Source organism: Xiphophorus couchianus, chromosome 5, assembly GCF_001444195.1.
Source record: "Xiphophorus couchianus chromosome 5, X_couchianus-1.0, whole genome shotgun sequence".
Taxonomy (NCBI): Eukaryota; Metazoa; Chordata; class Actinopteri; order Cyprinodontiformes; family Poeciliidae; genus Xiphophorus; species Xiphophorus couchianus.
Genome location: NC_040232.1, coordinates 35,668,515 through 35,682,143, shown reverse-complemented (window position 1 = coordinate 35,682,143; position 13,629 = coordinate 35,668,515). Strand labels below are relative to the sequence as shown.

At 40.3% G+C, this 13,629-nt stretch overlaps 1 protein-coding gene across 1 annotated transcript in view; it reads left to right on the top strand.

Annotated features, from left to right (window-relative positions):
* The window catches only part of LOC114145557 (protein phosphatase 1 regulatory subunit 29-like), a 201,414-nt gene extending 188,154 nt beyond the window's left edge, over nt 1-13,260 (top strand). The window contains exons 3-6 of the mRNA XM_028019184.1: nt 2,382-2,978; nt 5,251-5,400; nt 6,153-7,144; nt 7,409-13,260. Coding sequence (XP_027874985.1) covers nt 2,775-2,978; nt 5,251-5,400; nt 6,153-7,144; nt 7,409-8,975 — 2,913 coding nt within the window. The 5' untranslated portion in view covers nt 2,382-2,774 and the 3' untranslated portion in view covers nt 8,976-13,260. The remainder of the gene's footprint in view (nt 1-2,381; nt 2,979-5,250; nt 5,401-6,152; nt 7,145-7,408) is intronic.
* The last annotated feature ends 369 nt before the right edge of the window (nt 13,261-13,629 follow it).

Genomic DNA, 13,629 nt, shown 5'->3' with positions numbered 1-13,629 from the left:
AAAAAACCGATGCTGATCTAAGCATTTGTGACTGGACTGCGCAGTAAACAGCTGGCTTTCAGGTGAATCATGACTGACTTGTCTTTCATGTCTGTAGAGAGCAGTAAACACCATGTCAGGCCAGCAGTCGGTTTACATTGAATATGCTGTGAATATGAACTCCCAAAAGGAGAGCGTAAAAACATGCCGTGCCTGCTTTTACGCTCTTTAAAACCTTATCCGATTTGGAAGTTTTTATAAAAACCACAAAAAATAAAAATAATTCCTCTGCCTTAAACATTTTCACATTTTATCTCATTGCAACCGCACGCTTCATTTTGTTTTATTAGGATTTTATTTAATAGACCAGCGCAAAGTAGTGCATAATTGGGAAGTGGGGGAGATGGTTTAGCAATTCTGAGACGTTCGCCTGAGTTCAACCCCAGAGTTAACATAATTCAGACAAGAAAAAAGAGAATAAATGTTAAACTTTCAAGTTAACAATTATTGTCAACACTGTTCTCCATGTGCTGCTTACAAATAGCAAAATTAGTCCCCCTCAGAGCTGAAGACACAGGACAGAGGGGTGGTTTTATTAGAGGCGACATGTTAGCAACTGTATAGCACAGCCATAGGAAACAACATTGGAGGCTAATTTATCAGAGTGATCGTACATAACCAGAACCGCTCCATCCTTTGGCACTGCTCAGGTCAAATTTGCCACCAAAAACGGTTTTAAACATCTTTAATTCGATTAAAATCCTTGTTTTCAACAGATGTAAGTTAACTCCTCTAAAAGTCATTAAGTAAATGTGGAAATATAAACTGTGCAGAGTGTGTTTGTAAGATGCTGACCCAGTGCAGGTCAGGATGCTCCGGCGCTACACTGAGGTGTAATAGTTTCCAGAAAACAAAAGTAATTTTGATCTCGTGTATCTAAAAGTCGTATTGTGCAAAGCATCATGTAAAATTTACACAAGCCTTGCGCCTGAAATTGGGATGACACAACCATGTATTAGATTTTCTTATACTAATCTGTTTGGAAGTTGTTAAATTCTAAAATCATGTTTCAGAATAAAGTCTCTGGTGAAGGATAAAAGTGTTTTTCTGTTTCAGTAGCAGAAAAAAAGAAATCAAATGCTAACAGGATCACCTACAATAGCAATGTTTCTATAAACATAGAAATTGGGGGGGTTTTTGCACGTTTTTCTGTGTCACCTTAGAAACAGTTGGGAGGAACGGAAAAAACTATAATTTTGTGAAAAGACAAAAAGTTTTCACGATCACTTGAGGTGTATTTTGGCTTCTCCAAAAAAGATTGAACTTATTAAAGGGCGGCGAATAATTTCTGACGTAGCTAACTTTTCTATCCGCTGACCATACCAGAGACACGAAACAGAGAAATTTCAACGTCCAGTCCTCCGGCTCGGAGGTGAGGACTCTATTTTTCAGAGATGCCAGGTGTTTTTTTTTTTACAGCATAGCTTCAACATCTGATGAAACGTTAATTAGCATGGCAGCTACTGGCTCGCTGTGACACCAAAGAAGTCAGATGTTAGATTCTTTTGATCCGCCCAAATATGATCTGTAATCATCATGTGCTTCCAAATCACACATTGTGTACTTTTGGGTTTCCATCTCTTTTTTTTTCTTATTCTGTGAGAGAGAGAAAAAATCTAATGGTGAAAAATAGTTTAAAATTCCCAGAATTGAAGAAGAGTAATTTTCTTTCTTACATTTACTATAAAGTCCCTTTCATTCATGTCTTCTTGATTTTTTTTTTCCTGGGAGGGAATCAAAACTTTGGTAACAAATTAAAAGACTGGATGCTGCCGTGATGAGATACATAATATTTTACGCCGGATTAGACGCTAATCCACGGTTAATCCCTGAGGAAAGGTAAATAGCTAAATGTCAGCTGGCATCCTGTTAAACATGCAAATTACAGCAGCCTTCTGTCTTCAACTTAACCCATCTCTCTGTTTCGGTTTTCTAACTGCACTGATTCGGCTCGTATTGTTTCATATTGTTCATCTAGCCAGTTGTAAGAGAATTTCAAAATGGCAAATCTTGTAAATGACGATAGAACTAATTATAATATCAACATGTTTGTTGCTGCTTTGTATACTAATAAATGTAAATGAAGATTTGAAACTTCTCCACAAATTAGATTAACGAGTAATTACAGAGCAATTAACGTCTAATTACATTGCAAAAGTCAGAACACTTCTGAGCTTTATTAATATTAAAAATGCATCTAAAGTTTTTGAATTCATTACGGCTGTACAGTCGCAAAGTGGTTTAGCCGAGATCAAAACAAACTGCTAATGATTTTCTAAACGTTAATATCAACAATAGATTCACTCCATTTTTTTTTTTTTTGTTTGTCTCTGTTTTTGTAGACCCAGAACCTTTCTAGGAGACGGACTCCCGCCCGATCCATTCAATTAAAACCGCCGTCATCAAGCGCCATGAGCTGCTGCTGGGGTGACGTCCTGCCGAACCCGCTGACATGGAACACCTGAAACGGAAACGGGACTGACTGCCGCACTCCGACTCCCGCTTTCATCGTCAACGAGACCTCGTCCTGCTCCATTCCGATATTCCTCCGCACTCCTTGCCCGGACCTGAACCGCTCCCAGTTTTGAATTTGAACTGCTGCTCTCTACCTTTCCTTCCCTCCGATTCCCCGTCCCTCACCCTTCTCCGTCAGCTCCTTTTCTTTTCTGTTCTTTTTTTTTTCTTCGCCCTTCTCCTTTCAACGGAGGCGACATCAAACACTCTGAATTCAAACCATGGCCGCCAGACAGCTTTTGTCCTTCCCGTCTCCCTCCCTGCTCCTTCCCGTCCTCCTTGCTGCACTGCTGCTCCTGCGCCTGCCTGCTGCGGTGAAAGGGGACTGCTGGCTGATAGAGGGGGACAAAGGTTACGTTTGGCTGGCTATCTGCAGTCAGAACCAGCCTCCGTACGAGACCATCCCCCAGCACATCAACAGCACGGTCAGTTCCAGGTTATCGGTGAACTTCCTCCACCCAGAATGAACCACGTTCCTCCCTGGAACACAGAAAGCTGCTGCCAACACTGCTTTTTCTCACGTTGTTGTTTAAACATTCTGTTGATTTCAATTGAGAACTTGAGAACTTTACATTTAAATGTCTTTTTGGACAGACAAAATGGCCATTTAACAAGGCTTATCAACTAAAAATACTGACTTGTAACAAAATAGACTGAAAAGGCGAATAAATTGAGATTTGGTGAGATGAAAAATTCTCAGTGAATAAAGACATATAGATGTGTAGTAAAGGAGCCCTTTATAAAGGAATGGAAAAGTAAGATGTGTTTTAGATGAAGGGCAGGAAAATGAAATTGGAACATGCACTATATTTTTAATATATATAGACATACAAGAACCTGTAAGCACATGTAAAGGGTCATTTCTTTTGCTCGTTAGCTGTAGTCCAATGTAATAATAATGTGACATTATCTAGAAATTCGATTTTGACCTTCGGTTTAGAAGCCCCTGGTCCAGACTTTGACTTGTCCATTACAACATCTTAATTGTTTCTTTTGAACAATTCAGTCTTTGCTTTTCCACTGTGTTTAGGATCCCTGTGTTGTGAGGCTTCATATAAAGAAATTCATGATTGTGTCAGTGAATTTAGAGAATTATTCAGCAGGGACTGTTTTTTTTTCTCTCTTGTGAATATTCCGTTATATTCCAAATTATTTTGGCCTAAATAAAGGTCCATGAACTGCAGAACACCTTTCGCCGCACACAGATGTTATTCTAATATTTTCCTCTGAAATTCTGATGAAACATCTCTAAATGTTAGAAATAGATACTTTCATAAAGTCGGTTATGCTTTTTGAAGATTACGGTGGTTACATTAGGACTAGCACGTTTTATTCATTGTGCAATTGCTTCACATTCCTCTTTTCTGTTAAAGAATAAGCTATCAAGTTATGAAAATTTGCGAAGTTACTAATTAGTAAATCACTGTAAAAAAAAAACCCAAAAAGCTTTTGAATGACTTTCTCTACAAAGGCAGGCAAGGTGAGGCAGAAGGCAATTTCAATGGCATAGCACATTTCAGCAACAGGGCGATTGAAAGTGCTTCACATGATTAAAAAGAAAATGAAAAACAAAAGAGGAAAACATCACATTGAAGTGGCAAAATAGAGGAAAGTGATGAGACAATGAGAAACGGATTATAATTTGTGATGTTCCAGCTGTTATTTATCAAAAGCCACTCTAAACAAATGGGGGCTTTTAGCTGTGATTCAGAGGAACTCTGTTTCAGCAGTTTTCTAGAGGTTTGTTCAAGATTAGAGGAGTAGAAAAAGTTAATGCTGCTTCTCCATGTTTGGTTCTGGTTCTGGGGATGTGGAGTAGACTAGAATCAGAAGGCTCAAGAGGTTTGGAAGGTTGACACAGTAGATCTTTAATGTGTTGTGGTGCTTAGCCATTCAGTTTAAACTAACAACAGTATTTTAAAGTGTATTCTCTGAACTATAGGGAACCAGTGTAGGAACTTTAGAACTGGAGTGATGTGCTCCAATTTCCTGGTTTTAGTGCGAACACCAGCAGCAGCGTCTTGGAGTTGTGTGATTTTGAAGTAGTTGTAGTTATCAGTTCAACTAAAGACTGATGAGTTTCTCTAGATCTCGCTGGGACAATAGTCCTTTACTTCTGGACATGTTCTTCAGGTGATAGAAGGCCGACTTTGTAATTGTCTCTATGTGACTCCGAAGGTTCAGGTCTGAGTCTGTTGCTACTCCCAGACTTTGCGCCTGCCTGGCCAGTCGTCTTTAGCTGTAATAGCTGAAGACATTTGCTGACTTTTGATCGTTTCTCTTTTGGTGCAAAAATAGTTCTGTTTCTATTCAGCAGAATAAAGTTATGGCTTACTCATTAATTTTTTTCTATTCATGTACTCAGCGATTAAATAAGCAGAATACATCATCTGACAAAAACTGATAGCATTTTCCAGGTAACAAAAATGCAAAACCTGGTATAAGGCAGCTTCAATAAGTCACCTCATTGAAACTACATACAATTATTTTTGACTTTCATTAGAAAAATATCTCAACTAAATATCTAAGAGGGAATTAGGTGCTTGCAAACAGCAATACTTCTATATTTGAGTTGTTTATGTTGAAATAAAATGCTTACCTGCAAAAAGAAACCTTTGCTTTACTATTGGTAGAGGATGTTTATCTGTCACTGCAATACACATCTTAAAAACGTCTTCTTTTTTTTGTTGTCTTCAGGTTCATGACCTGAGGCTGAATGAGAACAAACTCAAGGCTGTGCTCTTTACCTCGATGTACCGTTTCACAAACCTAACTGATCTCAATCTAACTAAGAACGAGATAAGCTACATTGAGGATGGAGCCTTTGCTGGACAGGCAAACCTTCAGGTTGGTAATCATAGACAGGACTCCGTTTTTTTGTGATTGTTTGCGTCAAGATACGGCGCTTGTCAAAACAGTTGAAACTAGAAACCTACAAGCAGGAAGCAAATGTTTTGCTTCTCAATTTTACACTAATATGCTTGTTCTGCAGCAAACACTGAACAAGAGATGCAATAGCACTCTTGGTTTATAAATTGGCCTTCTTTTGTGATCACCCAATGTCCATTCACATGCTTGGAAAAAGAAGGTAGAGTTAGGGTATTCTGTTGGAATTTCCATGTCTTAAATGATACACAGTCTTTAAATTACTATTTAAAAACCTTTTTAAATAATAAAGAAATATTTGCAACGTTTTCTCTTCAGCTGTTTGTGGTATAACAAAGTCTCCAGCTTGAATTGGAGCTCATACAGTGATCATTTTCTGAAATGTTGCTTTACAATAGTTGGTCTACTTGTAGTATATGGACTGAACATATACAGTGCATTTCCAGTCAGCCAAAAAGCTTTACACTAGAGCCACATTCTCACATTCATACTTGGGGTTAAGTGCCGTGCCCCAAGTTGACTCGCCTGTTAAATGTGATACACTACATCACACATGCACTATGTGATATAGAGCATATTGCACTATTTCACATATTTTTAAAGAAATTTAATATGTGTAGATAATGTTAACAAGATTAAATAAATACTATGGAAATTATTTTGGTTGCACTTTTATAAAACATTTGAAGTACCTACTCTGTCTTTCCTGTCAGGTTCTACAACTAGGCTACAACAAACTGACCAATCTGACTGAAGGAATGTTGAGAGGCCTGGGCCGAATGCAGTGCCTCTTTTTACAACACAACCTCATTGAGGTCATTGCCACCAATGCCTTCTGGGAGTGCCCTAACCTTAGCAGCCTGGATTTATCTTCAAATAAATTGGCCCGTCTTGACCCCTCTACCTTCACTTCCCTCAACAGGCTAATGGTTTGTGAACTAGCAGCGAACCCGTTCCATTGTGGGTGTGAGCTCTACAGTTTTCTGACTTGGCTAGAGGAATTCAACAATGTCACCCACACTTACGACCGGCTCCAATGTGAAACACCACCAGAACTGACAGGGTATCCACTCCTGGGCCAAGCGCCTGGCCAGGGAAGGAATGCTCGGAACATTCTTCTGTCCGCCTGTCGGGACGGTGTGATTATTCCAGGGATGACCTCCCAGATGCCAGATCCAGATGGCTCAGGGATGGGTTTAGACAATTCTGACCCAGGTCTGTACCCTCAGCCAACCACAGCTACTGCCGATCCCAACTATGTTCCTCAGATTTCCATTAGGCTTGAGTCGGTCTCCCTCTACACGGCATCTCTTCTTGTGCAGATTCCAAAACCGTACACTAAGATGTACATCCTCTCCCAGTATAATGATACCTTTGCAACAGAAATTATGTCCCTTACAAAGAAGAAGGAGAAGATTCCCATAGATAAGCTGAAGCCACACACCAATTACACCTATTGTGTGGCTTCTGGAAGTAAAACTCAACGATACAACCATACTTGCCTGTCTTTCACAACGCGGGCTATGGGCCCGGAGGACCTCCGTTCTAATCCATCCACAACTACCCACTACATTATGACAATCTTGGGATGTCTGTTTGGCATGGTGATTGTGCTTGGATTTGTCTACTACTGCCTCAGGCGGCGACGCATCCAAGAAGAGAAGGAGAAGGCTATAAGTGTAAAGAAAACAATTCTGGAGATGAGGTGGGAAGATTGTTTAAATACATAGTTCATTTTAATCTCTGAAGGGCACATTGCTTTTTTTCTATTCTTAGATATTGTAGCAGTTTAATTTGTGATTGAAATAATACGTGTCTTTAGAAGAAGTTTTACTCCATTATCTTTAAGATTTTATATCATACTACTGCACGTGATTTATCCCTGCTTGAATCAAAAGTGAGACAAAGTTTCGGTCATTCTACTTTATCACAAATAATGCCTTTTTTATGTCAATATTTGCTTCCTTAGATATGGTCCAGAGGCAGCTGCAGCAGTGGCCAATGATCCAGGTGCCATTCAACGTCTTCAGGAGCAGACTCATCACCACCATTCAGGAGGAGCGGGAGGCAAGCTTCCACCATCTGCCTCTTCTAGCACCGGGATGCTCCATGGATCAGCAAACACAAGCTCTTCCCGCCTCTCCACCTTGCCCCAGGTAGAAAAAATGGCCTCTGCCTTCTCCGAGGCAATGGGCAGCAAGAGCAATTACATGGATGTGAGGACAACGGGAATGGTCGGGGAGAGCAGGGACGGAGTACTGGTTGCTGGAGGAGTAGGAGGTGAAGTAGTTGTTGATATGCGCGGTGTGGCTGAAAATGGGACAGAGGCTGGGGAAGACTCGGATGATGATGGTCGTGGCTCTGCATCGGAGATTTCCACCATTGCTAAGGAGGTTGACAAAGTGAACCAGATCATTAACAACTGCATCGACGCCCTCAAGCTAGATGCCTCGGCCAATATTGTGTCGACAGCTGACGACGGTAACTCTCTGTCCTCCTCCCAGCCACCTTGCATGGCACCTCTTTCCCGCAATCTCCTGCCACTCTCCACTGCCTCCTCTGGAGATCAGATCATGGCCTCTTCTCCGAAGGTGCATCCAAAGTCTCAGCCACACCCTCAGCCTCATCCTCAGCCGCAACCTCAGTCCCATCCTCAGTCTCACCCACAGCTACATCAGCAGCCTCATCCCCCTTCTATGGCCCCGGTGCCCCTGGTCATGCCCCTGTCAGAGCGACCTGGCATCAGTGGAGGTGGGTTCCTTTCCCCACCTTACCGTGACCCACCCCCAGCTAATGCGGTGCGGCCCCTTCAGAGGCAGCAGAGTGCCGACACTGCAGTAGTCAAGAATCGTTGTGGTACTCCTGCTGCAGTATCTGTCAAGAACACAAGCCTGTACAGTGTGGATATACCGGAGCAGAGGAGTGATCCACCCAAGTATCCAACAGAGAAGGGGAGTCCTGCCGTTTGTGGTGGGATGGGTGGAAGTGGGGGACATGGTGGTGTAGGAGGCTGTGGTGGAAATGGCAAGGGAAACATAAATGGTGGTGGGGTGAGTTTAAATGGAGGCGGAATGGGATGTAATAATGGGAATGGAAGTGGATGTGGGGTTGTTGGGCCTGGACAGCAGCAGCATCACTTAGAGGTTCAGCCAGACTACCACAGCTCAGAGCACCGACACTCCTTTCCTGCGCTCTACTATGAGGATGGCAACGAATCTCCCTTACCAGCCCAAAAAGCTTCATTCCTCAAGCCACTGGGACGCACCAAAAGGGAGGCCACAGCCACCTACTCCCAGCTCTCTCCTTCTCGTCACCATAACTACAACTCCGGGTACTCCTCCAGTCCGGAGTACTCATCAGAGAGCACGCTACGCATCTGGGAGAGATTTCGACCGTACAAGAAAAACCCACGCGAGGAAGCCTCCTACATAGCCGCGGGCCACGCATTGCGTAAGAAGGTGCAGTTTGCCAAGGATGAGGATCTTCATGATATTTTGGATTATTGGAAGGGCGTTTCTGCCCAGCAAAAGCTGTGAGTTGGAGGGGCGAGGGGGGAGAATCAAATGCTACGTGGGAGATTTTAAGCTGAACACCAACAGCGGACTAATACAGAGGTAGGATGAGAATCTTTCTGCAGAGTGACGTGGGTAATTCATCTGGCAGATCCAGAGTTGGCTAATCTCAAGATGAGTTTGGAACATGTATTTGGTGACAGTTCATTGACATTTTAAATGGTTCCAGAGGATGACATTTGTCACCACAACCCTGAGTGGTCTGTTCACCTGACAGCCTCGTACTGGGCACTTTGGTCCTTGCAGGCTTCGCAGAAATGCTAAGTACATTCTGATAAGCAAAGTTAACTTGGTGACAAGCGTCTTCTACCTCATCACTGGTACACCTCATCACTGTAGCTCAACTATCTCAGTAGAAACAGCAGCATTTATAACTTAAGCTCTGTCCATCTTTTTTTTCTATTTCTATCAAACAACCATTCAAAGGACATTAATTCCACGGCACTGCTTCCACCTGGGTTTCTATAAAAACATCATTTAGAGCAGTAATGAGAAACTAAATTGAAGATTTATTATTTTTTGTATTAGAATACCTGTCTTTGGGGAAGACATTAAGCGATACTAATCTGGCTTATTGTTTTCCCTGGCAATTAGCCAGTGTAACAGAAGGTCAGGGACAGTGTTTGTTGAGCATGCTTATTGATGTAAAACACCCAACTACGCATATTCAGTGGTGTGTGTACATACAGGTTGTGGGTTTTATTGTGAGAAATCCCATTTTAGTTGAAGAGGGAAGTAGGGGCTGAGTCATTCTTTATCTCAGGCTTCTGTATAAGAGCAAAAGGTTTTGTGATAGACAGATTAGATAACAACCTACAGTAGCTGGGAAGGTCTGTGAGTATACTTGTGAATGAGTAAGAGTTTTGCTCATTTGGCATATCTAGATGTCGTGAAGCAAATCTTGTGAAAACTTCCAGGCATTTTTGGCCTATTTACAGACACTACTTTGGAGTTGGAGCATTTACATCTCAATAGGCCGAGTCGTGCCGAAATTACTTGAGGGTGGGCTGGAAGTGCAGGTGCAAGCTCATGTAGTAAAGAATCAAGTAATCACATTTCGGAACAGAAGCAGACTCAGAGCAGGTTAGAGGTTTCCTGTGAACAGCCCAGTGCCAAAGCGGAGAGGCAAGGTTCAGCGGTTTTCAAGCTGCGGCTGTATTCCATCATAATGCTCTCTCCAATGCACAGTGGATGCAGGATAAAGGACTGAAGATCAACGTGGTATTTTTTTTTTTGTGCCTCTGCCTCGATAAAGGTGACATCTCTCTGTGCTTGACAGTGCTCTGTTCTGGTAAAACAAAAACTGGTAGCTTGCTATGGACCAAAGTGCCCTTAGGAGGTGAGATTTAAAGGATTTTAATTACACTTGCCTATCTTCTTGTGTGTGTGTTTTTGTTTTTTTTTTATGTTATTTTTATTATTATTTAATGTGCTGTGATGCTATTATAGCTGGGTGAGGGAAAACGGAGCAAGGCTTGCCAACTACCCAGGAGACTATTAGTGTCTATTATTTCCTGGATATTTGTTTTTATCTTAGTTTTTTTTTCTTCAGAATTGTTGAGAATCATGTCAGTACAGAATATTCACTGATTAAATTTGTACCAAATTAACCCAAAGAGCTTTTTATGAAAGTTATTGAAATTATTTGTCTGGTCAATGTTAAGAGTTTGACCAAGAAAACAAAATTGAGATAGATTATGAGATTCACTTTTTGGCCAAGTTAAATCTATTGAAAAACATTGTTGTTGTTTTTTGTGTGTTTGCTGTTATTCAAAAGGCTGGCAGATATAGAATTATATTTGTTGCATGAAAGAAAAATAATCATGTGTAAAGCAATTTCTCAATACGCTTTATTTTTCTTCTCTTTTTAAGCAGAACAGTTTTTCCGAAAACTGCAAGACTCGCCATTTCTAACTCTTAGAAATTCTGAGTTGTGGTCTTGTATTGCTTGTTTTTCAAGTGTTTCTTTGCTTTGGAAAGCTCCGTTGTGTTCCAACCCAACAGAGCTGGTAGCATTCACAAAGAGAATATCACAGCCTCATCATCACTGTAGCATCAGATCAATACTACTTAATCTGAGAGTGAAAAGAACAACATTAAATGCAGACAGCAAATTCCCTTGAGCTCAAGTCTCAGAGAGAGAGAGCAAAATGTATTCGTTTTGCCTTATCTTCACTTTCTGCTGGGAACTTTCTCTATATTAGGTGCAAGGGATGACCAATCAGTTAGTCTTAGATTATCCAGCGTAGGAACCTTTTTAAAATAATGACTGTATTTGAAAGACTGGGGAGAATTGATCTGGATTTACCTCCATATTCACTCAGAGAGTTTTTGTTAGATGTAACATAACATTATCCGAGTTACTCAACAGTTCAGTGAATTCAATCAGTTGCTAAGAACAGGTCAGCTATCCATTGAAGGTTGTATAAATTTCACCTTTTTTTAAGCACTTAGTTGTTTTTAGATTATTCTTGAAAGAAATGATATGCAGCCAGGTTTGTTCATATTTGCCCTATTAAGGAAATAGTAAGCAAATTAATTTGAAGGTCTACATGTGGTGATCAAGCCATGCTCCTGTGTTCCCTTCAATATATTTCAGGATATCAAAGTTTTCTTTTTATGCCACTCTCTGAGAACAAAGGGAATTTGCCTTCAACCCCAAAGGACCAGAACCCAGGAGTCCAAACTGACAAGTTTGTTAGCTGATGCACCAGTCAGATTACCAATGTGTAATTTCTCTCTTCAGTTAACCACAGTGATGAATCAATCTAAAGGATTTACTGTCAGTGTCGGGGCTCCAGAGGTAAACATGGAGAGGAATGAGCTGAAACTGTTTGACTTGTGGTGGTCTCTTGGGGAATTAGTCAAATCCTCTCCGCTCACAGCTGTGAAACCGAAAGGTACGTTGACAAGTGATCAGATCGGGTGTTTGATTTCGGAAAACCATTTAAACAATTGTCTTGAATGAAATTTTCAATCGATATTAACATTATTGTCACTGTGATCAAAATGCATTTTAATAGAAACAGTTCTGGTGTTTTGGTAATCGAATATATAGCTTTTACCAATCTCAAACAAATCCTCACTTGGGGATTCGTCGCTGCACGGTTTGGGTTTTTGCTCTTCTTAAGTTTTGTAATCTTTTTTAGGCTCAGGTTTCTTCAAACATAAATCAATAATCAGAAAATTGTGGGAACAGTACTCCAAATCACCTCCCTTTAGAGTTCTCCTTGCCCTTAATGTGGACCTCTATCAAAGAACCTGAAAACTTGCAAAGCCTTACTGGGGATGGCTGCAAGATCTCTTCTGCCTTTTCTGATTAAATCTCTGAGTCCATGCTTTACGCTTTTGCAGTGGGACTCATGGACTCCAATGTTGTAAACATTAAAAAACTCTCACATTTACCAGTTAATACCAAGAGGCTCCTCTCCCCATTGCCCTAGGCCACTTCTGTGTTTAACATTAATAAAGTAATGGACCACAAGAACCTTTGCTGCAGCGAACACACTTTTTACTGGTGGTAAATATCAGTAGATAAAGTTTGGCAGAAGTGTTGCTGTTAAAAAATATCATTTGCTAAGGGTGTTTCACATTTGACCATACCATAACAATGTTTATCTTCTGTGCATTTTACTGGACAAAATATTATATTTATGTTGTGAACATGTATAATAATAAGAATATAATTATGATTTATTTTTTGTTTTTTTCTTTACAATCAAGACATCTCAGAGAGCACAGCTTGATGCAGTTTGGAGATCATGTGATGAAGTTGAAAATGGTTGAACAGTCCTGCTTCCAGCTAAAGAGCCAAACCTCTTAACAGGCCCCCCTCTCTGAATCCGTTGTCAAATATCGTTACATCAAGGATCAAAATCAGTACAAAGAACAAAGTGTGATTCATGTTTTTTTCTAACTAAATGTATTTCTAATGGTAAATTTATTTATTTTTACTCTTTAGTATCTATATCTTAAGCCTTGCATAATATTCTTTGTTTTTATGTAAACATAAGGCCACCTAGGAACTGCCATCGCAGACCAACTAAATATTTAGCTGTAAAGCTAAATACTTAGCTGGCAACGTAGCTGTAAGCAAAGTTTTATCTCTAAACTAAATATTTAGTTAGTAAGCTAACTTTCCGCTTCAAGCTAAATATTTAGTAAGCAGGCTAATTATTTGGCTTTGAGCTAAATTGTTTTTAGCAAACTAAATAGTTAGCAAGCTAAATACTAAGTTTTGAGTGAAATATTTAGTTAGCAAGCTAAATAGTTATTTTGAAGCTAAATATTTTTTCTAAGTGTTTACCTTGCTAACTAAATGTTTAGCTAATAAGCTACTAGCTAAATATTCAGTTTGAAACTGTGACTTGTATAAATTAATGAACAACATGGTGAGTTTTTTTTTCTCCAGAAATGTAGATAAAAAAATCCCGACAAACTAATAAGTTAGGGGACGTAGTGTGTAAAGAGCAGCAATTGTTTTGTAAAATTTTGATATTTGAAGGATTTTAAAATTCTTCACTATTTTGTATCATATACTCATTGCCATCAGGCGGCATGTGTTGCGTAATGCACAACCTTAGAGAAAAGCGAGCTACACAATGAAGCTCGCTTTGAC